General features: G+C 43.5%; 1 protein-coding gene across 1 annotated transcript in view; it reads left to right on the plus strand.

The window, feature by feature from the left end:
- The window catches only part of LOC126470747 (homeobox protein GBX-2-like), a 466454-nt gene that overhangs the window by 331895 nt on the left and 108657 nt on the right, over positions 1-25902 (plus strand). Inside the window, exon 3 of the mRNA XM_050098754.1 lies at positions 15170-15345. Coding sequence (XP_049954711.1) covers positions 15170-15345 — 176 coding nt within the window. The remainder of the gene's footprint in view (positions 1-15169; positions 15346-25902) is intronic.

The following is a 25902-nucleotide window of genomic DNA, read 5'->3' on the forward strand; positions in this document are numbered from 1 at the left end:
TGTAGTCCTGTGGAACGGCTTGCCATGCCATTTCCACGTGGCGCCTCAATTGGACCAGCGTTCGTGCTGGACGTGCAGACCGCGTGAGACGACGCTTCATCCAGTCCCAAACATGCTCAATGGGGGACAGATCCGGAGATCTTGCTGGCCAGGGTAGTTGACTTACACCTTCTAGAGCACGTTGGGTGGCACGGGATACATGCGGACGTGCATTGTCCTGTTGGAACAGCAAGTTCCCTTGCCGGTCTAGGAATGGTAGAACGATGGGTTCGATGACGGTTTGGATGTACCGTGCACTATTCAGTGTCCCCTCGACGATCACCGGTGGTGTACGGCCAGTGTAGGAGATCGCTCCCCACACCATGATGCCGGGTGTTGACCCTGTGTGCCTCGGTCGTATGCAGTCCTGATTGTGGCGCTCACCTGCACGGCGCCAAACACGCATACGACCATCATTGGCACCAAGGCAGAAGCGACTCTCATCGCTGAAGACGACACGTCTCCATTCGTCCCTCCATTCACGCCTGTCGCGACACCACTGGAGGCGGGCTGCACGATGTTGGGGCGTGAGCGGAAGACGGCCTAACGGTGTGCGGGACCGTAGCCCAGCTTCATGGAGACGGTTGCGAATGGTCCTCGCCGATACCCCAGGAGCAACAGTGTCCCTAATTTGCTGGGAAGTGGCGGTGCGGTCCCCTACGGCACTGCGTAGGATCCTACGGTCTTGGCGTGCATCCGTGCGTCGCTGCGGTCCGGTCCCAGGTCGACGGGCACGTGCACCTTCCGCCGACCACTGGCGACAACATCGATGTACTGTGGAGACCTCACGCCCCACGTGTTGAGCAATTCGGCGGTACGTCCACCCGGCCTCCCGCATGCCCACTATACGCCCTCGCTCAAAGTCCGTCAACTGCACATACGGTTCACGTCCACGCTGTCGCGGCATGCTACCAGTGTTAAGGGGATACGGAATCACCTATCCCCGCAATGTTAATATATGCCTACTATAGGGAACATTTTCTCACAAACTACTGGAGACAGAGAGGTAAAAATTTTACTGTATGTGCATTCATATGTTACAACAATACTGAAACAACAGTTTATTGTCAAAGTATTTTCTTACAGAGATATTGTACATTTATTTTTAAGTAAATTTTTTCCATCGCTTTTTACTAGACTATCACCCCTAAGTCTTTTGTAAATCAAGTAATTAAAAAATCGTTGTTTCAGTATGTAATAGGGACCTATGTCACTACGTCATAAAAATTTCAGACTTCTAGGTTGACCAGTACCTGAGATAATGTTCCTAGATGAAGTAAAAAGTAAACTTACGGGAAACGGAGAAAGAAGATTAAAACATTCCTGATCCGTAGCTAATACCCCCTTCACAGTCTTCATAATCATCTTCAAGTCTTCTTTTGGCACCCCTCTGCACCTGTCTTGCTTTTTTCACTAATGTCTTGATTATATTATCAGCATGCCTTAGTCTGTGCTGATCTAAAAAGAACATAGCACGTACCGTATGGGAACCAACACACATACCCAACTTTTGAAGGACCTGGCATTTAGTTATATTTCCAAGATTGAAGGTTGCCACAGCATCATACACACCAAAATGTAGTGTATTAATTCCGACAAACACTGTTTTTGGGAGACGATGCCATATCACACTATTCAAGCACTCGTTGGGGTTCTGCGTTTTTCCGTGAAGACATTTCATCAGAAGACTTCTGTCAGCCAGATCTCTGAAAATGGGCTTTATTTCTGCCATGATGGCTGATGGTAGACTGTGGTGGTGAATGTATTTCTCTCCTGTTGTTAGTCCCCTATTGTATTTACACCAGCTGTTTTCACCTTTGGGGCACAAACCATGTTGTGGATGCTCATCCGTGGATGCGGTGTGGAAATATAAAGCCCATATAGCTCTCCTCATTTCTTCAAGATTGCCTGTATTTTGCCTGATTGCAAGGCCATAGCAGTTCTGAATGTGGTCTATTATGGAATCAGTCAATCTTCCTCTGCCATCCAAGGTTTTCCCATCATCTAGTTTTTTCCCTTTCATAACTGATTTTAACCTTCTCAGCCTGGCACCCATTCTCTTCTGCACATGTCCTATACATTCAAGTTTGCTTATATTTACACTGTTCCCATATGGTTTGCTTTCCAAAACTTCTTTGAATGCTTTAGAGTCACCATCTCCCAGATATTTGACATAGCGAACATTATACCACTGTGAAGAGCGATGAAAAATTTTCTTCACCCCAGCAACCTCCATGCCACCACTACTACCATAATAATTAGCAATACAGTCATCACTGTGTTCATTTTTCAGCCTACCTGTGCACCTACAGTATTTAGACATTATTGCAACATCAATAACCTTGCCAGTATCAACACTAGTTGCTGTTACAACACCATTGTTGGAGGTGTGGCCCCTTTTCTGCCACGTGCCATCAAACGCCACTGTGAGGTCACGACTGCCGTCATTTTCTTCCACTGCTTCTTCCACAGCAACCTGCATTGACTTCTGTGCTACATCTTCAACTGCAGATCCTAGTACATAATTGTAAGCTTCAAACTTTGAAGGTGCACTTGGAAGATTTAGAACACCACATAGCATATCACCAGTTGCTTTGCCCTTACCAATTGCTCGCAATCCATAAACTAACCTAATATTTACACTATAAAGTTCAGTTTTCTTGTATCCATTATTTACAGTTACTGAAACCGAACTTGGAAACTTACAGCTGTATTTACAAACACTGCATATTAAATTAAACTGGGCAGCCAGGCCAACATGGGATTCTACTTTCAGAGAAACGTTTCCATGACATTTTTTGCAGCACAAACTGTTTTCAAGAGCTTCACACAATATATTCGTATCAATGAGTTCAAAAACTTCATTCCCTCTATCAAGTAAATTATATTTCTCTTCCAAATCTCTTAGTTTTTTATGAGAAGCACTGTTTTCATTTGGTGTAAGTTCGTTCGGCAAATCAGTAATAAGTGGATTCACATTTTCCAACAGTGATGATGATGAACTGCTTTGCTTTGCTAATGAATCATTATTTCTTTTCTTTTGCCAGTTCACATGCTTTTTAAATACTTTTGCTTTAGCTCTAGGCATTTTCACTGCGAAAAATGAAGCACTAAATACGAAATAACTCAACAACAACTACTTTCTTATATCACACTGTTTACAAAACAGTCCCGCCACAAAGTCAAAGAGTAACTTGAGGAAACCAGAGAGAAACATTTTCGGGCAACTAGTGTATAAATAGTCGCTGGAAACCGGGATATTTGAATCCATGTCACTTTAAAGGTACTGCCAAAAAGTTCATGGTCAGCCACGAGAGACGTGTATAACTAAAGCGCAATACCCGATCTCACAAATATATAAAAATAAAATAGTTATAATTGTAGTAGAGCTATGTATGATACGTCATTTTAAAGAGGAAACATGGCAGAATATAATACGCCAATAAAAAAAATTCGATTTTTTAACCCAAAATCCGATTCCGTATCCCCTTAAAGACTGCGATGGAGCTCCGTATGCCACGGCAAACTGGCTGACACTGACGGCGGCGGTGCACAAATGCTGCGCAGCTAGCGCCATTCGACGGCCAACACCGCGGTTCCTGGTGTGTCCGCTGTGCCGTGCTTGTGATCATTGCTTGTACAGCCCTCTCGCAGTGTCCGGAGCTAGTATGGTGGGTCTGACACACCGGTGTCAATGTGTTCTGTTTTCCATTTCCAGGAGTGTATATTGGTCATGCCCAACATATGGTTTGGCCCGTCAATGCTGGGCTCAAAGTACTGCATCTCAGGCGGAACTAGAAAAAAGAGGAGAGCGCCTAATAATCAAACGCCCAGACCGAAGGACGAAGGAAAAAGGAGCCAAAACAAAATACTGTAGTCACCCTGTTGGCCGTCGAACAATCGCTCGCTTCAAAACTGGTCGTGGATTCATTACCGCAACTGAAGCGGATCTCTTTAAATTAATTTATCATTATTTATTAGTTTTGAACTTGAGACTAAAACTTATAACGTCCCCTTAGAAAAATTAATGAATTACTGTGCTGATAAACCAGTTACGTTATTTGATTTCCAAACAGCTGAGCAAAACTGAACGTACTCAGACATTTCTCTCTTTACTTATTCTGATCATCACTAAACTGACACACAATATTCTTAGCGCAACGCAATCTGACTTTCAATAATCACTACAAAAGAATGGCCCTGACTAACAATAACCTATACCTCTCATGAATCACTTACCTCACAAAAATCTTCATTACTAGAACTACTGCAATACAGCGAGCGCCAATACTGCCAGCTAAATAAAAGACTCTAACTACTGAAGTCACTAACTACTGATAGGCATAGTTAGCAAATGAAAGATTTTGGTAGAGAACAAACAATGTATTTACCTTAATAGTGTTCAAAAGTCAATATATATATATATATATATATATATATATATATATATATATATATATATATATATATCAGTTCATGACATCCAGTCTTACAAATGTACTGTCTCTGATGGATCATCCGCTCTCAAAACTCCGCCTCTCTCCCCCCACATCCACCACTGCTGCTGGCTCGCCTCCAACTGCGCAACGCTACGCACTGTTAACAGCCAACTGCCCAACACTACAATAGCGACTGTTCCAACAATGCCACCCAGCTACAGACTGCACACAGCAGAGTCAGTGACTTTCGCATTGAGCGCTACATGGCGTTACCAATATAAAAACCTAAACAGCCTACTTACAAACTGAAGAACTTGCAAAAAGATAGGAAAGTGAGGAGATGGGGTCTTTCAAAAATTGTAGCAGTCAGCGGTTGTTCAGGGTGTCAGAGGGAGCATTAGGCAACGTCTGACTGAAACGGGGGAATGCAATACAATAGAAAATGAATGAATAGTTTTGAGAGATGAGTTAGTGAGGGCAACAGAGGATCACGTAGGTGAAAAGACAGGAATTATTAGAAATACTCATATTAAAAAGAAGATGATTAATTTAATTGAAGGATTCAGCGAAAGAAAGTGATACCCACGAGAGCGTATTTTGCATTTGACCATACTATGTTTAGCTAAATTGCAAGACGAGATCAAAAATACAGTAATACAAAGCAATTTGTAAAGTGGAAAACATTTCTAACAGTATATATGGATCTACTTCCTGGCAGAATGTGGTGTATTTGGAGACCCAACAGATAATATGATCAGACTAACTCCATCTAAATTGCGGTTAGCAGTCTCTTCCGTTGAGCCTTTTAAATGGCGAAACGAAAAAAATACAAAGACGTCGCAAATGCGGCAAACGAAAGGAAGTAAAGACTTCTACAAAGTGAGATTGACAGAAAGTGCAAATGGTTCAAATGGCTCTGAGCACTATGGGACTTAACAGCTGTGGTCATCAGTCCCCTAGAACTTAGAACTACTTAAACCTAACTAACCTAAGGACATCTCACACATCCATGCCCGAGGCAGGATTCGAACCTGCCACCGTAGCAGTCACGCGGTTCCGGACTGCGCGCCTAGAACCGCGAGACCACCGCGGCCGCAGAAAGTGCAAAAAGATTAAGCACGAAGAGGTAGAATACAAATGCAAGGCTGCAGAACCATACTTAACTAGAGGAAAGATAAATGCTACCGATAGGAAAGTTAAAAAGACTTTTGGAGAGAAGAAAAGCAACTGCCTATATATCATGGGCTCAGATAACAAATCGGTGCTACACAAAGAAGGGAAAGCTGAACGTTGGAAGGAACATACATAGAGCTCCTACAAGGGAAATGAACTTGAAGGCAGTATTATAGAAAGGCAGAGGAAGTATGTAAAGATGAGATGGGATATTACGAGAAGAATTTGACAGAGCACCGAAAGATCAAAAATGGTTCAAATGGCTCTAAGCACTATGGGACTTAACATCTAAAGTCATCAGTCCCCTAGACTTAGAACTACTTAAGCCTAACGAACCTGAGGACATCACACACATCCATGCCCGAGGCAGGATTCGAACCTGCGACCGTAGCAGCAGTGCGGTTCCGGACTGAAGCGCCTAGAACCGCTCGGCCACAGCGGCCGTCACCGAAAAAAACAAGGCCCCTGGAGTAGACGACATTCCATCAGAAGTATTGAAATTCTTGTTAGAGCCACCCATGACAAAATTGTTGTAACTGGTGTGTAAGAGATATGATGCTTGCGAAATACACTTCGACTGCAGGAAGATTCTAATAATTCTAATTACAAAAAAGACGGGAGTTGACGGGTGTAAATGCCACCGAGCCATTGAGTAATGGTTGCAAAACATTGACATGAATTATTTGCATAAAAATGAAAAAACTGGTAGAGGTTGATCTTTGTGCAAAACGGTTTGGGTTCCTGAAAAACGCAGAAACGTGTGTGGCAATACTGATGTTACATCATATCCTAGAATGTAGATTTAGTGAAAGCTTTCGACGATGTGGACTGGAGTACACTCCTTGAAATTGTAAAGATCGCAGGGATAAAATGCAGGGACTGAAATATTATTTACGACTTGTATAGAAACCACACCGCTTAGACTCGAAGAAAATTAAAGAAAAGCAGTCGTTGAGAAAAGGTGTAGCCTATCCCCGATATTATTCAATGCGTACACTGAGTAAGCTGTGAGGAAAATCAAAGAGAAAGTTTGAAAGGAACTAAAGTTCAGAAAGGAGACTTTGGAGACTTAACTGTTTGCTGATGACGCTGTGATTCTTTCAGAGACGGCTAAGGACTTGTAAAAGAAGTTGAACAAATTTGATAGTGTCTGGACTTGTAAAAGCAGTTGAACAGATTGGACAGTGTCTTGAAAAGCGATTATAAGATGAACATCAATACAAGTAAAACAAACGTAATAGAATGTATTTGCAGTAAATCAGGAGACGCTGTGAGAATTAGATCATGAAATGAGACACTAAAACTAGTATATGTGTTATGTTATTTGGGTAGCAAAATAACTGATCATGGTCTAAGTACGGAAGAAATAAATTGCAGACTGATAAAAGCATGAAGAGCTTTTCTGAAAAAGTGGAATTTGTTAACCTCTACCATATACCGAAGTCTTGGGAAGTCTTTTTCTGACGGTATTTGTCTGGAGAGTAGCGTTGTATAGAAGTGACACGTGAACGAAAGGCAATTCAGAGAAGTAGAAGGTAGATGGTGATGATAATGATGATGACGATGATATTTCGTTTGTGGGGCTGTCAACTGCATGGGTATCAGGGCCCGTACAAACTCGCAATCTTTGCGCTGTCCAGTCTCGCCACTTTCCTGAATAATGATAAAATGACGAGGGAAATACAAACATCCAGTCCCCGACCACTATGGGAATCGAACCCTGGATCCTCTGATCCAGATGCAGCAATGTTACCTACTAGACCACGAGCTGCAGAATAGAAGCTAGAAGCTTTTGAACTGTCATGTTTTAGGAGAATGCTGAAATTAGATAGGACGATGAGAAAAGAAATAAATCGAAATGGCGAAAAAGAAGCGATCGGTTGCTGGGACATATGACGCAGCAAGAAACTGTCGATTTGGCAATGGACGAGTCACGTAAAAAAATTGGAGGGAGATCAATGCCTGAATACAGTAAGCATGTTCAAATCGATGTACAGGGTGATCCAAATGTCCATTAATTTTTGAAAATCTAATAATTCACGAAGTAATATAGGTAGAGAGATAAAAATTGACTCACACGTTTGAAATGATTCAAATGGCTCTGAGTACTATGGGACTTAACATCTATGGTCATCAGTCCCCTAGAACTTAGAACTACTTAAACCTAACTAACCTAAGGACATCACACACATCCATGCCCGAGGCAGGATTCGAATCTGCGACCGTAGCGGTCGCGAGGTACCTGACTGAAGCGTCTAGAACCGCTCGGCCACCTCGGCCGGCTGCAAAATGGTCAATAGATGATATTTCATATGACAAAAAAGCAATAATTAGCATGACAATTGATTTTTACCAAAGATGATGTTCTTCATAACACATGTGCAACAAGTCGGCCATCATAGCCGGCCAGAGTGGCTGTGCTGTTCTAGGTGCTACAGTCTGGCGCCGAGCGACCACTACGGTCGCAGGTTCGAATCCTGCCTCGGGAATGGATGTGTATGATGTCCTTGGTTAGTTAGGTTTAATTAGTTCTAAGTTCTAGGCGACTGATGACCTCAGAAGTTAAGTCGCATAGTGCTCAGAGCCATTTGAACCATTTCTTTCGGCCGTCATTCACCAGCAATAATTGTCGCGCGACAGTGTTGTTAACAGCACTGTACAGCCTAGGAATAGGTATAGAGGGATTGCCAGCCAGACTAGGGATGATGAGGCTGTGTAACATATCGGCATGCCTTGCACCGTCCCGCTGACAGTTTGAGACACAATGTCCCACATTTCCTCGAAGAAAGTGAGTGCGATTACGACTGATATGGCAGATACACACCACACCAGTACTTTCTCGTCATGTAATGCAGTTTCCACGACAGTTCTAGGATTTTCGGTACCCCAAATTTGGCAGTTGTGGGTGTTGACAGACCCTTGGACTGTGAATTTAGCTTCGTCGGTTCACAATACGTCAACCAACCAATAATCATCTTCCCCCTTTTTTGAAACACCCACACCGATGTGGTGATGAGCTCAATAAATTTTCCATATCTTCCTGAACTGTCCGAACAGCGGTAATACTTTTGTCTATGTGACTATGGGATCATCTAAGAAACCCGTGGCTTCGAACATCCTAGTCTAAGAAAGTCTGTTCGGGTTTGCTGCCGGATCCTAAAATCGACTCGATTCAATATTTCGGCGATCCAACTGTTGGCCATCTTCAGGAGAATGCTGCTTCTGCTGCTGAGTCCCGCTGAGAAGTGATGCCAAGGCTTTTTTTTTTCTTTATTGCCATTTTGAAACCTCTATACAGGCAGGCCTGCAGCAGCAGACTACGCCGCTCTTTGGCCGCAGAAAAACACAAAGATACAATGAAGACAATTAGAGAAAAAAGATGGTGGACATATAAACGGAGACAAACACTTTTTAAAATACAAGGTGCCGTTCACGGGCGTAGAGTCCAAGATAAAATTGTTCAGACACTTGGACACAGACAGAATCGAAAATTGTCACACGTGAACGTAGGTGCACAAAACGAATAACACTGAACCACTTAAGCACAAAACGACGGCACACACAGAACACGAGGCGTTGATCTCCGGCGCGCGAATGTTCACTAACCGTGTAGGAGTCTGGGGACCTGCCAAGAGAGGAGGAGGGGGGTGGGAGAGGGAGAGGGGAGAGCAGATTCCATGGGCAGGGGAGACAGGGGGAAGGGAGGAAGGGGGAGGGGAAGCCCGGGGGGAAGAGGGGTGGAGGGAGGGGACGGGGGAGAAGGAAAAGGAAGGGAGGGAGGGTGCCTAAAGGAAAGGACACAGGAAGTGGGGGGAGGATCAAAGTTGATAGGAGGGGTAGATGGAGGGGAGGAGGACATCATCAGGGAGGGGGAGCTGGTGGAAGCCACCTTGGGAGAGGGTAAGGAGGGTGGAGAGATGGAGACCGGGTGGGACGTGGGAATACAGGCGCGGCAGCGGGCGGGGGTGGGAGAGGATGGGTAAGACAAGCGGGTGAGGAGGATCGAGTTTGCGGGAGGTGTACAGGATCCGTATCCTTTCAAGGAAAAGGAGGAGGTTGGGGAAAGGGATGAGATTGTACAGGATCCGCGTGGGGAAGGGGAGACGGGTGCGATAGGTGAGGTGGAGAGCATGGCGTTCAAGGATTTGGAGGGATTTATAAAAGGTAGGGGTGGCGGAGATCCAGGCCGGATGGGCGTAACAAAGGATAGGGCGGATGAGGGATTTATAGGTGTGGAGGATGGTGGAGGGGTCCAGACCCCACGTACGCCCGTAAAGGAGCTTGAGGAGACGGAGTCGGGAGCGTGCCTTGGCTTGGATATGCCAAGGCTGCAAATAGACATCTTATATAGGCCTCCATACAGTACACGGCGCGTGCGCCGCCCATCACAGTTGCTGCTCCCCAACACTGGGCATGTGGCGCCGCCAATAGTAGAACCCTGGCGCCAACGATATATCGCACTCAGAGACGATTTTCGAATACTCGGACTGGCCGCACCGAAGAATGTTCTGTTTTGATGTGGGATAGTACGGGAGTCCATGTCCTGCTAAGAGGAAACCCATTCTCTCTATCAATCAAAATTATCTGCCAACCTAGTTTCAATTGTCTCTTTAAAAACACTGTTCAAAAACGGGCAGTGTTGGCAACTATAACAGTTTCGTCAAATTTCACACGGGTTCCCTCGATTAAGCAATTTTCTGCTACTGCCGATTTTTCCGGCTGTTGTAGCCTTGTATGACGGCGATGTTCCATACACCTGTAGTGAACTGTGCAAATCGAAAGGCCTATCTAAGCCTTTCCACATCGACATGGAATTCTGTATATACCAGACTCCCTAAGCCCCAAATCATCAGTTCACAGAGCCGAAGCTTTGTCATCATGCACTGTCATCCACGTATTTATTAACTGGCGACTCCATAGAGTGATGTGTGCACAACGACCATATGATTAGTAAAATTAGAAGAAAGGTCAACGTTGTTCGTACTTTTGGTGATTTATTAACAGCAAAGTCGATTTTCTATCACATAATGATCATCTTCAGTGTTTTAGCGTGCAAATTAAATCTTGTAGGCGCTGGTGTCTAGTCAGAAGCAGTAACAGAAGCTCTAAAACGTTTCATAGCTTCTGATACTGCTTCTAATTAGACACCAGTGCCTACGAGATTTAATTAGTACGCTAAAGCACTGAAGATGATCATTATGTGATCGAACATCGATTTTGCTGTTAATAAATCATCAAAATTACTGCCAACGCTGACCTTCCTTCTAATTTTTCTAATCCACGTACTTTTCATTTAACAGCAACATTTTTGAATAGAACAACGAAGTGGCAAAGCTTCGGTTCTGTGAAAGATGATTTGGCACTTAGGAAATCTGGTATATGCAAAATTTTATGTCAATGTGGAAAGGCTTACATTGGCTATTCGATTTGCACAGTTCATGACAGGTGCCAGGAACATCGCCGTCATACGAGACTACACCAGCTGGAATAATTGGTGGTAGCAGAACTTTGCTTAAACGAGGGACACCATGTGAAATTTGACAAAACTGTGATAGTTGTCAACACTTCCCGTTTTGGGAGCAGTGTTTAGAAAGAGGCAATTGAAATTAGGTTGGCGCATAATTTGTTTAATAGAGACAATTGGTTTCCTCTTACCAGGATGTGGAACCCCGTGCTATCCCGCATCAAAACGGAACCTTCTTCGGTGCGGCCAGTCTGAGTGTTCTAAAAACGTCTCTGAGTGCGATATATCGTTGGCGCCGTGTTCTACTAAGGGTGGCGCCACCTGCCCAGTCTCGAAGGGCAGCAACTGTGATGGGCGGCGCATGCGTCGTGTCCGGTACGGAGGATTATATAATACGTCGATTTGCAGCCTTGGCATCAGTTCTCAGCGGTACTCAGCAGCACAAGATGGCAAACAGCTGGATCTTCGAAATATTGAATCAAGCTGATTTTAGAATCCGGCAGCAAACCTGAAGAGACTTTCAATGCGTATTACGCTGGGAAAGCCTATGAAGTAACATCGTGATCTTTTTATTCACAGTGACACTTGGCACAAGACCTTTACCCTTTCGAATACCCTTTTTATGGCAATAGACTACGGAATAGCAGATCCTGCATTCCGATACTAACAGTGCCTTTCCAGAATGGCAGGAGAGCTTCTGTAAAGTTTGGATGGTAGGAGACGAGGTACTGGCAGAAGTAAAGCTGTGAGTACCGGGCGTGAGTTGTGCTTCGGTAGCTCAGTTGGTAGAGCACTTGCCCGCGAAAGGCAAAGGTCCCGAGTTCGAGTCTCGGTCGGGCACACAGTTTTAATCTGCCAGGAAGTTTCAACAGTGCCTTTTCTGATAAAGTCAACCTGCCGCCATTGCTGGTGCATCTGACTCCCTCTATCACTACAGCTGATTTTATAAAGGATACTAATCTTGCTGTCCAGCGCCACCTTTTGGCCGGTCTGAGCATCTCATTTCAGGTGTGTGACAAGTTTTATCTCTGTACATACATTATTTCTCGAATTTTCAAAAGTTGATGGACTTTTGGGTCACTCTGTAGCTTGCAGTAGATATGCACAATTGAAGAGGCTTGCACATGATAAAATAGCATGGAGAGCTGCACCAAAGCAATCGTCAGACATAAGTCCACAATAACAAAAACAGAAGAAAAATATTACACACAGCTAATGAAATGCATCAGTGCTGTAAATAAATTGCAAATTGTATAAACCTCCTAAAAATGGTCATAAATTTTTAATTCGAAGGAAATGAAAGGGTCAATAAAAAATGTTGAGAACATATCACTTCCCTAAAATTACGTTTCTATTCTAATTTTAGTTTCCTTTTCTTTGGTTTCAGCGAAGCACACCCATTGGTTATGTCGTTGAAGTCAAAGTTAGCAGCTGTGTCGTATTTTATCGGCAAGATAGCTGGTTTTGACAGTCTACATTACCTATATTTGACCTAAAATGGTTTTTCATCGTCTTTAATTTGGTGAAACGTCATTGAAAAAATACTGCAGGTCACTTTAATTGTCGTAAATATCCTCAAAGGTATTTGGATATATGGATATTTCACCTATTGTTCTATCAAATAAACTGATGGAATATAGCCTAAACAGTTTCACTCCAGCCCTCAACTGTCATAAATCAGCGAAAATCGTATTTGTTGAGTCAGATAGCATATTGCTTCAGCACCACACTTGCTAACCTTTGAGATCCTACAATACCTTAGTAAACTTGCAGCAAAAACTTCACTGATGAACGTGAGCTAGCTGCGTAATCGGCACCTGTATGAACCACATGCACTGTTGATACACATCCATGTGACGCCTGTTTGGTTGTAGTCATTTATTTATACGCTACTTGGACGAATGGATTCTGTGGTTCAAATGTCTCTAAGCACTATGGGACTTAACATCTGAGGTCATCAGTCCCCTAGACTTAGAAGTACTTAAACCTAACTAACCTATGGACATCACACACATCCATGCCCGAGGCAGGATTCGAACCTGCGACCGTAGCAGTAGCGCAGGTCCGGACTGAAGCGCCTAGGACCGCTCGGCCACAGCCGCCGGCTGGATACTGTGACAGCGTGCAATTACAGTCTCAGGCCGAGCCAGGGCAGATGCTGAAAACGAATATACAGGGTGTTACAAAATGGTACGGCCAAACTTTCAGGAAACATTCCTCACACACAAAGAAAGAAAATATGTTATGTGGACATGTGTCCGGAAACGCTTACTTTCCATGTTAGAGCTCATTTTATTACTTCTCTTCAAATCACATTAATCATGGAACGGAAACACACTGCAACAGAACGTACCAGCGTGAATTCAAACATTTTGTTACAGGAAATGTTCAAAATGTCCTCCGTTAGCGAGGATACAGGCATCCACCCTCCGTCGCGTGGAATCCCTGATGCGCTGATACAGCCCTGGAGAATGGCGTATTGTATCACAGCCGTCCACAATACGAGCACGAAGAGTCTCTACATTTGGTACCGGGGTTGCGTAGACAAGAGCTTTCAAATGCCCCCTTAAATGAAAGTCAAGAGGATTGAGGTCAGGAAAGCGTGGAGGCCATGGAATTGGTCCGCCTCTACCAATCCATCGGCCACCGAATCTGTTGTTGAGAAGCGTACGAACACTTCGACTGAAATGTGCAGCAGCTCCTTCGTGCATGAACCACATGTTGTGTCGTACTTGTAAAGGTACATGTTCTAGCAGCACACGTAGCGTATCCCGTATGAAATCATGATAACGTGCTCTATTGAGCGTAGGTGGAAGAACATGAGGCCCAATCAAGTCATCACCAACAACGCCTGCCCAAACGTTCACAGAAAATCTGTGTTGATGACGTGATTGCACAATTGCGCGCGGATTCTCGTCAGCCCACACATGATGATTGTGAAAATTTACAATTTGATCACGTGGGAATGAAGTCTCATTCGTAAAGAGAACATTTGCACTGAAATGAGGATTGACACATTGTTGGATCAACCATTCGCAGAAGTGTACCTGTGGAGGCCAATCGGCTGCTGATAGTGCCTGCACACGTTGTACATGGTACGGAAACAACTGGTTCTCTCGTAGCACTCTCAATACAGTGACGTGGTCAACGTTACCTTGTACAGCAGACACGTCTCTGACGCTGACATTAGGATTATCGTCAACTGCACGAAGAATTGCCTCGTACATTGCAGGTGTCATCGTAGTTCTAGGTCTTCCCCAGTGCTTCGAACGTCTTCCTGTCGGGACACCTACGTTCTGGAAATCTGTCTCGATACAAACGTACCGCGCCACGGCTATTGCCCCGTACTAATCCATACATCAAATAGGCATCTGTCAACTCCGCATTTGTAAACATTGCACTGACTGCAAAACCGCGTTCTTGATTAACACTAACCTGTTGATGCTACGTACTGATGTGCTTGATGCTAGTACTGTAGAGCAATGAGTCGCATGCCAACACAAGCACCGAAGTCAACATTACCTTCCTTCAATTGGGCCAACTGGCGGTGCATCGAGGAAGTACAGTACATACTGACGAAACTAAAATGAGCTCTAACATGGAAATTAAGCGTTTCCGGACACATGTCCACATAACATCTTTTCTTTATTTGTGTGTGAGGAATGTTTCCTGAAAGTTTGGCCGTACCTTTTTGTAACACCCTGTATAACTCCACGATACTGCACTTCATCGATGGGCTGTTGCGCCGGCTCCAGTAGAGGGGTCTTAGGCATTGTGGTGCGGGCTTTTCAATGTGTATCCCGACTGCAGACCTGTGCCTGCGAACAAACAAATGATTTGTTTCGTAACTTTGCTTTTTCCAGGTGACAGTTACACGTTTATGTCTAACATTCCCGAATAGTTGTTTTCATTATTTGTGCGGCTGAAAAGCAAATAATTCGATGCAGCCAGGCCAGTCTCCTTTGCAGGAATGAAATAACAATAAATAACACAAGATAGTTGTGACTCCTGTGAGTTGCAGATGGTACTCGAGCTTTGTGGTGCTGTGTTGCAGACAGGCGCGGCGACATCCAGCACGCGGCCGTGGGCAGCAGCAAGTCCCGGCGGCGGCGCACCGCCTTCACCAGCGACCAGCTGCTGGAGCTGGAGCGAGAGTTCCACGCCAAGAAGTACCTCAGCCTCACCGAGCGCTCCCAGATCGCCGCCGCCCTCAACCTGTCAGAGGTGCAGGTGCGCACTCCTCTCCATACGTCATAGCACAAACGCTGTACATAACACTGTTTACTTGGAAAGCTAGATCAAGCCCCACACTCTCCTAAGGATTTGATGTTTTGCGTGCATATGGAGTATCGTCTCAGTTGTGTGACTGGATTCGTGATTTCCTCTCAGAGAGCTCACAGTTCGTAGTGATAGACGGTAAATTATCCAGGAGAACAGAAGTGATATCTGGCGTTCCGCAAGGTAGTGTCATAGGCCCTCTGCTGTTCCTGATTTACATAAATAGTCTAGGTGATAATCTGAGCAGCCCCCTTACATTGTTTGCAGATGATGCTGTACTTTACCGTCTAGTAAAATCATCAGGCGATCAATTCAAATTACAAAATAATCTAGAGAGAATTTCTGTATGGTGCGAAAAGTGGCAACTGGCACTAAACAAAAGAAAAGTGCGAGGTCATCCACATGGCTACTAAAAGAAATCCGATAAATTTTAGGTATACGATAAATTGCATAAATCTAAGGGCTGTCAATTCGACTAAATACCTAGGAATTACAATTACGAGCAACTTAATTTGGAAAGACCACTTAGTTAATATTGTGGGGAAGGCTAAACAAAGACTGCGCTTTGTTGGCAGACCACTTAGAAGATTTGACAAACCCACTAAAGAGACAGCCTCGAAGGGAACGATCTATTGATACGTAATCAGCATGGTTTCAGAAAACATCGCTCTTGTGCAACGCAGCTAGCTCTTTATTTGCACGAAGTAATGGCCGCTGTCGACAGGGGATCTCAAGTTGATTCCGTATTTCTAGATTTCCGGAAAGCTTTTGACACCGTTCCTCACAAGCGACTTCTAATCAAGCTGCGGGCCTATGGAGAATCGTCTCAGTTGTGCGACTGGATTCGTGATTTCCTGTCAGGAAGGTCGCAGTTCGTAGTAATAGACGGCAAATCATGGAGTAAAACTGAAGTGATATAAGGTGTTCCTCAGGGAAGCGTCCTGGGACCTCTGCTGTTCCTGATCTATATAAATGACCTGGGTGACAATCTGAGCAGTTCTCTTAGGTTGTTCGCAGATGATGCTGTAATTTACCGTCTAGTAAGGTCATCCGTAGACCAGTAACAGTTGCAAAGCGATTTAGAAAAGATTGCTGTATGGTGTGGCAGGTGGCAGTTGACGCTAAATAACGAAAAGTGTGAGGTGATTCACATGAGTTCCAAAAGAAATCCGTTGGAATTCGATTACTCGATAAATAGTAAAATTCTGAAGGCTGTCAATTCAACTAAGTACCTGTTTGTAAAAATTACGAACAACTTCAGTTGGAAAGACCACATAGATAATATTGTGGGGAAGGCGAGGCAAAGGTTGCGTATCATTGGCAGGATACTTAGAAGATGCAACAAGTCCACTAAAGAGACAGCTTACACTACACTCGTTCGTCCTGTGTTAGAATATTGCTGCGCGGTGTGGGATCCTTACCAGGTGGGATTGACGGAGGACATCGAAAGGGTGCAAAAAAGGGCAACTCGTTTTGTATTATCACGTAATAGGGGAGAGAGTGTGGCAGATATGATACGCAAGTTGGGATGGAAGTCATTAAAGCAAAGACGTTTTTCGTCGCGGCGAGATCTGTTTACGAAATTTCAGTCACCAACTTTCTCTTCCGAATGCGAAAATATTTTGTTGAGCCTAACCTACATAGGTAGGAATGATCATCAAAATCAAATAAGAGAAATCAGAGCTCGAACAGAAAGGTCTAGGTGTTCGTTTTTCCAGCGCGCTGTTCGGGAGTGCAATGGTAGGGAGATATTATGATTGTGGTTCGATGAACCCTCTGCCAAGCACTTAAATGTGAATTGCAGAGTAATCATGTAGATGTAGATGTACATTACACTTGTCCGTCCGCTGCTGGAATACTGCTGCGCGGTGTGGGATCCTTACCAGGTAGGATTGACGGAGGACATCTAAAAAGTGCAAAGAAGGGAAGATCGTTTCGCGTTATCGCGCAATAGGGGTGAGAGTGTCACTGATATGATACGCGAGTTGGGGTGGCAGACACTGAAACAAAGGCGGTTTTCTTTGTGGCGAGATCTATTTACGAAATTTGAGTCACCAACTTTCTCTTCCGAATGTGAAAATATTTTGTTGACACCCACCTACATAGCGAGAAATGATCATCATAATAAAATAAGAGAAATCAGAGCACGAACGGAAAGATTTAGGTGTTCCTTTTTCCCACTCGCAATTCGAGAGTGGAATGGTAGAGAAGTAGTATGAATGGTTCGATGAACCCTCTGCCAGGCACTTAAGTGTGAATTGCAGAGTAACCCTGTAGATGTAGATGTGTTTGTCAATGGAATGACCGGTTTCAAACAGCTCCCCAGGCTAAATTATCTTGTGCTTACCGCTTCATCCCCCCCCTAACTTATGTAGCCTCCCTCTACTTGAGACTGTTTATAGCCTAGCCTTGTTCTGCCTTGACAACTTTAACCATTGGTCACCACCCACACCCTCCACTTCCAATACCTGTGCTGCAACTTTCTTCGAGGGCGGAAAACTGTTATCGCCACATTAGAATTAAGCGTAGGTAGTAGCTGTTGTTGTCCTCAGAAAGCGTCTTCATATCTGCATAACTACCTCAACCTACTCCATTTGAACCCGCTTAGTGTATTATAGAATTAGGTTAATTAGAGATTAACAAGCCTTTGGAGCTAGCAATGATATTACGATACTAATTAATTTTTTCTACAACTTCATTCACGATTGTAAGTACCTTGCGAGGGGGAACGAGTGTATCAAACAGCAGTGATACCGTGGTACACATTCCATACTTTATGCTGGTCGTAATTTTAATTAATTCAAAGTTATTAATTTTCCCCAATAAAGGCGTTTTCCGTTGTAAGGAAGCTATTTGTGCTAAATTTGAACGGCCTTTCGCTCTTGAATGCACCAAGCCATTGTGAGCGTTAGAAGAACATAGTGCTGGCAACCTAACGTAACCAACCACGCCTCCCAAAACTGTGCAGATGAACACATTTAGTTTGGTTATGAAGATGAGAGCCGGCTGCGCAGTTAGCCGTTTTCTTCGAAACCCGTGTTTTAAATAATAACCACATCAAGAGGTCTGCGTCACTGAAACTGGCATTCTTCTGGCATCAAGACGCGTTTCCGTGGCTGGTACAGTAGTCTCCAGATCATTCAGTCCTATTGTTTAGGTGACATGTTGAGACAGTTGAACTGAGTGATACAGGTACCAGAAGGTCGATGAAAGATGTCGATTAATTGGAGGAAAACTGAATGATATTCTTGTCGCTAGTATCGACATCAGAAATGGGTAGCACTACTGGTCACAGGGCTGTTCAAATGTGTGTGAAATCTTATAGGACTTAACTGCTAAGGTCATCAGTCCCTAAGCTTACACACTACTTAACCTAAATTATCCTAAGGACAAACACACATACACCCATGCCCAAGGGAGGACTCGAACCTCCGCCGGGACCAGCCGCACAGTCCATGACTGCAGCGCCTAAGACCGCTCGGCTAATCCCGCGCGGCGGTCACAGGTTTGTCTGATCTGTGGGATAGCGTCACAGAGGTACGGAAAAAACTGAATCTGCAGACACTTGAAGATAGACACAAACTATCTTGAAGTCTAATTACAAATTTCAGGAACTAGCCTTAAATGATGAAACTAGGAACGTACTCAACTTCCTACTTATCGCTCGCCTAGGAATCGTAAGGACAAGATTAAATTAATTGCAACGCATGCAGAGGCATTTAAATTGTCCTTTTTTCTGTGCTCCAGACATGAACAGAACGGGAATAAGTTCAAATAACTGATACAGTAGGAAGTACCTTCTACTACACATTTTAGTGGCTTGCAGAGGATGGCTGTATACGTAAATGTAGAAATCACATCAATCAGAATTACGAAGGCAACTCGTAATTACGATAGCATTCGGACGACCGATGACATCATGCTGCCACTACAGAATATCTCTTGTTTGTCCTCACATGTTTTATTTCGCCATTTTGTGCTTGTCCTCTGATTATTTGTGCATGTTGGTTTTCGTCATTGACCGAGACGTGCCTCTCGGTCCAGTAATAACTATCTCTTAGTCAGGCAATTTTATAATCTCATTCAGTGTCATTTTACATTGTTCAGTAATGTAAGCTTCATTATTAATATATTTTTGGGTCTTTATCAAAATATGCATACTTCATTGAGACTGTACTTCACTCTCAATGAAGTATATTTCCGCTACCTCTTGACGTCGTTAATGTATCATGCACTTCACTGTCACTGTGAGGACAAAGTTACACTCCTTCTACAGTATGATGCTTTATGTCCTGTGAGGGCAGGGAGGAGGACAGTGGATGATGCACGCAGCTGTAAACGCTATTCCACATTTTCACATCCCCCCCCCCCCCCAAATTACCAAATCGACGATTGCTTAATGCCTCAGGGCGTGTCATATTAATTGATCCTTTTTCAGTGAAGTTATGCCCTAAATGTATTTCCTCCCAAATCTGATTCAGTAACTCTTCATTAGTTACACAATTTGCCCATATAATCCTCAAAAATCTCCAAAACAGTCTTCTTAACACAGAACTCTATATTCTATTTCAAGAAACGTTTTTCAGAAACACTTTCCCATTGATAGTCTGCGTTTTACAACTTTTATACTTCGCCCATCATCAGCTGTTTCGCTACTCAATAGCAAAACTTATTTACTACTCTTCGTACCTCATTTCCTAATATAATTCAGTGAGCGTCGCCTAAGTTACTTTATTGCATCCCATTACCTTTGTTTCACTTTTGTTGATGTTATTCTTATGATCTGTTTTCAAGACACCATCTATTCCTCTGAACTTATTTTCCAAGTCCTTTTTCATCTGCCGGCCGCGGTGGTCTAGCGGTTCTGGCGCTGCAGTCCGGAACCGCGGGACTGCTACGGTCGCAGGTTCGAATCCTGCCTCGGGCATGGGTGTGTGTGATGTCCTTAGGTTAGTTAGGTTTAAGTAGTTCTAAGTTCTAGGGGACTTATGACCTAAGATGTTGAGTCCCATAGTGCTCAGAGCCATTTGAACCATTTGAACCTTTTTAATCTCTGAGAGAATTAAGACGTCATCGACATATCTCTAAGTTTTTATTCCTTCTCCCTGGACTTTAATTACTTTCCAAAGTTTCTTTTTTATTTTCTATACTGCTCGCTTAGTGTGTTGTTGTTATGGTCTTCAGACTGATTTGAAGCAGCTCTCTATGCTATCCTATTCTGTGCAAGCCTCTTCAGCTCCAGGTAACTACTGAAACCAACATGCTATTTATTCTGTTTACGGCATTCGTCCCTTGGTCTCCCTCTACAATTTTTACTACTCACTTCCCAACTGGTGAGCTCTTGATGTCTCCGAAAGTGTCGGAAGTTATCAATGGTTAATTCAAGACAAGGGACAAGAGGAATAGAGGACTCACAGTTCCGGTAATAAGAGAACGCTGTAACTGATAAATAGTAGGTTATTAGTTCACGTTATGGCCGAGATAACAAACTTATCTGAAGGTCACTCATAAGGACTTCCGATGTGAGGTGACACACTTGTGCTAGTTAGATTAAATATCACACCCATCCTTCCCACAAAATCATCCCTGGTCTACCTACACACTTAAGGCAATTATATAAGGTATATTCATGGTCATACATAACTTGATACCGATCGTGTGAAGCAAAATTAGCGGGAAACCCCAATCCCTCCCCTTCTCCTCCTCCCCACACACACCTCCTCCCTGGCCCAATAAGATTTTAACTCACCTCTGCTTTTATAACTAGAGCACTTGAGTGGGTCGCGTCATTGTGAAGCTGTGCAGCACAGGGAGACGATCATAATGGGGTTATTTCTTAGTAAGAAATCGCATTGTAATTGTGTTTAGTCATGTCACTCGAGGTCTAAGGAGTGTGTATTTGTTAATAACAAATTAAATTTCATATTATGTGATTCTCGCCATTCGAGTCACCAGCAGAGACTACACCCAGGAATATATGTAACAACTTTCATTTTTTGTCTTTTCCCATATATTCCACAATTTTACGTATTTCTCCACATTGTTTACAATTTTTCGTATTTTTTCACATTCTTACATATTTATCCATGTTTTCCTCAATTTTACGTATTTTTCCAAAGAAGAGAGTTCAGTTCCACTGTTCTCGACGTCGCGTCGACATAGCGTCCGTCACATCATGTCACATCGACATCACGATGACCGTAGCAAATCACGATACGTCATGAGCTCAAAAGTATCCGAATGATCTGAATTACTTATCATTAATAAGCCATCACTAGTGTGTGTATCTAATGTCACAGTGCATGTGTTAAAAAATGAACATGTTCCCCTATTATACATCTACAGCTTCATGATTAATCTCTAATTCACACTTAAGTGCTTGTCAGAGGGTTCTTATAACCACTTCCAGACTATTTCTCTACCGCTTCACTCCCTAACAGTGCACGGGAAAAATCAACACCTGAAACTTTCTGCACGAGCTCCGATTTACCCTATTTCATTGCGATGATTATTTCTCCCTGTGTAGTTTGGAGATAATAAAATATTTTCAAATTCAGAAGAGAAAGTGGTGATTGGAAAGTAGGAAAAGATCTCGCCGCAATGAAAACGGCTTTGCCTCAGAGTAGCGTGGAGTTCAGTTGGAGCAGCAGCAGCTCAGGTGTGCACAGTTTGATTACGTCGTTTAGTATTATGCTATTTAACTTACTTCTGAGTGGAAGTGAACAGTAGCTGATCATTATCTGTTTCTACCAGCAGTATTCATTTTTTTGTAAAGACTCTTGCATTTGTGGTTATTTGCTTTCATTGAGTTCAATTTCCTGATTTAAGTTACACTGCTTGTGGTTCAGACAGTAACTGATTCATCTACATCTACATCTACATATATACTCCGCTAGCCACCAAGCGGTGTGTGGCGGAGGGCAAAATTCGCGCCAAAGTCGTATTTCCCCCCCCCCCCCCCCCCCCCCCTCTGTTCCACTTGCGGATCGCGCGAGGGAAAAACGACTGTCTGAGCGCCTCAGTACGAGCTCTAATTTCCCTTATCTTTGAATGGTGACCATTGCGCATCTTGAAAGTTGGTGGTAATAATATATGCTCTACATCCTCGGTGAAGATCGGATTTCGGAATTTAGTGAGCAGCCCCTCCCGTTTGGCGCGTCCTCTATCTGTAAGTGTGTACCACTTCAAACTTTCTATGAGATTTGTAACGCTCTCGCGATGGCTAAATGTACCAATCACGAATCTTACCACTCTTCTTTGGACCTTCTCAATCTCTTGAATCGACCCAACTGGTAAGGGTCCCATACAGATGAACAAAACTCTAATACTGGACGAAATAACGTATTGTAACCAATTTCCTTTGCTGAAGGACGGCATCGCTTCAGGATTCTACCAATAAACTGCAATCTAGAGTTTGCCTTCCTGTTACTTGTGTAACCTGATCATTCCATTTGAGATCATTTCGAATAGTCACATCCAGATACTTGACGGATGTTAGCGCTTCCAAAGACTGGTCATTTATTTTGTACTCGTACATTGATGGGGATTTTCGCTTTATTGTACGCAGTAGGTTACACTTACTAATATTGAGAGATAAGTTCCACTCATTACACCACGCATTAATTTTCTGCAAATCCTCATTGATTTGTTCACAACTTTCGTGCGATACTACTTTCCTGTAGACTACAGCATCATCGGCAACCAGTCTAATGCGGCTGTCAACACCATCAACCAGATCGTTTATGTAAATCGTAAAAAGCAGCGGACCTGTTACGGGGCTGGGGCACACCTGAAGTTACGCTTGTTTCAGTTGAAGTCACCCCGTTCAGGACGACATACTGCTCCCTTTCCGTAAGAAAACTTTCTATCCTACCGCATATGTCATCGGATAGACCGAAAGTGCGCATTTTTTTGATCAAGCGACAGTGCGGAACTAAGTCGAACGCCTTTCGAAAGTCGAGAAATGTGGCATCAACCTGGGAGCCAGTATCTAGAGCCTGCTGTATATCATGCACAAAGAGGGCCAGCTGTGTCTCGCATGACTGCTGTTTCCTAAAACCGTGCTGGTTTCTGCAGATGAACTTCTCAGAGTCTAGAAAGGTCATTATGTCTAAACACAAAATATATCCCATGATTTTACAACAAATTGATGTCAGCGAAGTTGGCCGGTATTTTGTGCATCCTATTTTCTACTCTTTTTACAGATTGCTATGACCTGGGCCTTCTTCCAGTCCCGTGAACTTCCCGCTGTTCCAGTGATCTCTGATAGATGATGGAAAATAAAAATGCTATATTTGTAGCATAGTCAACATATAATCTTACGGGGATACCGTCTGGGCCAGATGCCTTCCTAGAGTCTAAGATCTTAACTGTTTTACAATCCCAGATACAACTAAACGCTATGTCAGCCATCCTTGCGTTTGTTCGATAATTGAAAGGAGGAGTGGTGCTGCAGTCCTCTACCGACAACGAGTTTTTGAAAGTTAGGTTTAGAATTTCGGCCTTCTGTTTATCATCATCAGTTACCTTACCCGTACTGTCAGCAAGAGAAGGTATCGAATTATTTGTAGCGTTCATAGATTTTACGTACGACCAAAACTTTTTGGGCTTTTTTTTAGAATCTGCAGATAAAATATTGCTTTCAAATTCGTTAAAAGAATCTCTCATTGTCCTTCTGGCAGCTGCTTCCATTTCGCATAATTTCTGTTTGTCAGCGGGACAGTGACTACTTTTAAAACGACTGTGTAAAACTCTCTGCTTTCTCAGCAACTTCCTAATTTGTTTGTTGTACCAAGGTGGATCCTTTCCCTCTCCTACATTTTTGCTGGGCACATACTTCTCAAGCACATGATGGACAATACCTCTAAATTCCGGCCAAAGGTGGATAGGGACTGAACTTGTGGTGTAAGGTTTCAGGGTAACTAGCCACTTTCTGTAAACTGCTGGAAGATGTTTTGGCCATGGTCGACAGCCTTCAGCCTGCTGCCCTGGGCTGCGGTAGCATTGGGCACGTGATACGAACTCTCGGGCCTATAGCACTGCCTGGGATACATGTTGCCACTGCGTCTTCCGATTCGTACTTCCCGGCTGGTTACCTGAAGCAGTGGCGGCATCATGACCTACTGACTTTCTGGGCTCAATTCGAAGTGGAACTCATCACGAAGATAAATCTACTCCAGTCAATGAGCTTCCAGGCAGATTAAGTGTCTGCACACGCCCCGGACCGCGATGGGGGTACCAACCGGACTATCACCCACCATATGGACAGACAACAAGGATTGATGGTCTCAGATGCTACTTCTTTTTATAGCCGGACCGCTTTCGTTGTAACCCGTGGGGCCCTTAAAGCACAGCGGTACATCGACGATATTCTACTCGCCGTTGTGTTGACCTACATCGCAAGCCTTCCTGGGCTTACGTTTCAGTAAGAAAATGCCCTTCCGCACACGAGCGAAAGTTGCTACAGCTTGTCTTTGTGCTAGTTAAACCTCACCTTGGCCAGAAAGATCGCCAAACCTCTCCCTTGTTGAGAAGGTTTGGAGCATTAGCGGCAGGGCGGAATTTGGCACAAAAATCCCTCAGCAGGAGGTGGACCAACGCGTTACTGATTTGTTCAGTTTGTTGCTTGAACTAATCATTCAATTTTTCCGAAGTTGTAATCTTTAATTTGTATGTGCGTGTACTTCACATATATAGATCTCCATCCATTCAGATAATTCCTTCGTGGTGTGTCGAGTGTATGGTTTTTTTTTTTTTTTTGAGTGTATTTACGCATTCGGAGGAAAACGTCAGAAATTTAAATTTCTTGAGAAGATCTCGCCGCAACGAAAATCAGCAAACCTTTTGGTATAGATCTTTCTTCGAGATAGCGTCTGTATATTACTACTAAGTGTAGGGATACTGTATCAGCTTACTCTGAAAGGAACGTAATTGGTATAGCCCCCGCACCGGGAAACTAGGCTTAATTAAGTGATTTAAGCTGCTTGGCTACATGGTGGACACCTAATCCGCATTCTGGAAGATTTACTTCATCTTCTTCGGTGAAGAAATTTCAGAAAACTGTGAGTAATAACAAGGCTTTAGTAGCGCTGTCATTGGTAATATTACCATTGGTATTGTGCAGAGAAGATATTGATTGTGTCTTCCCGCTGTAATACTTTACATACGACTATTTTTTTTTTTTTATTTTCTGCCAGATTTCGAGACAGAATTTCGTTATGGAACTTGTTAAAAGCATCTCTCATTGAAGTCCACGCTAAATTTCGAGCTTCCGTAAAATATCGCCTGTGTTCGGGCTTGTATGTTTTTTAAATTTGCCATGTCTTTTTCGTGGCCTCTGAAACGGTATTCTCACCTATATTGTGTAGCATTGGATATCAATACCTTGTTTTATTAAATTTGTTTAATTTTTTCGTTTTAAATTTCTCAATTGCCGCAGATACTGTTTCTTTGCCTATAAGCTACATCTGGTCAACACTTAATATAGTTAGATGCGATGTAGTGGAGACT

This window comes from Schistocerca serialis, chromosome 3, assembly GCF_023864345.2.
Source record: "Schistocerca serialis cubense isolate TAMUIC-IGC-003099 chromosome 3, iqSchSeri2.2, whole genome shotgun sequence".
Classification (NCBI taxonomy): domain Eukaryota; kingdom Metazoa; phylum Arthropoda; class Insecta; order Orthoptera; family Acrididae; genus Schistocerca; species Schistocerca serialis.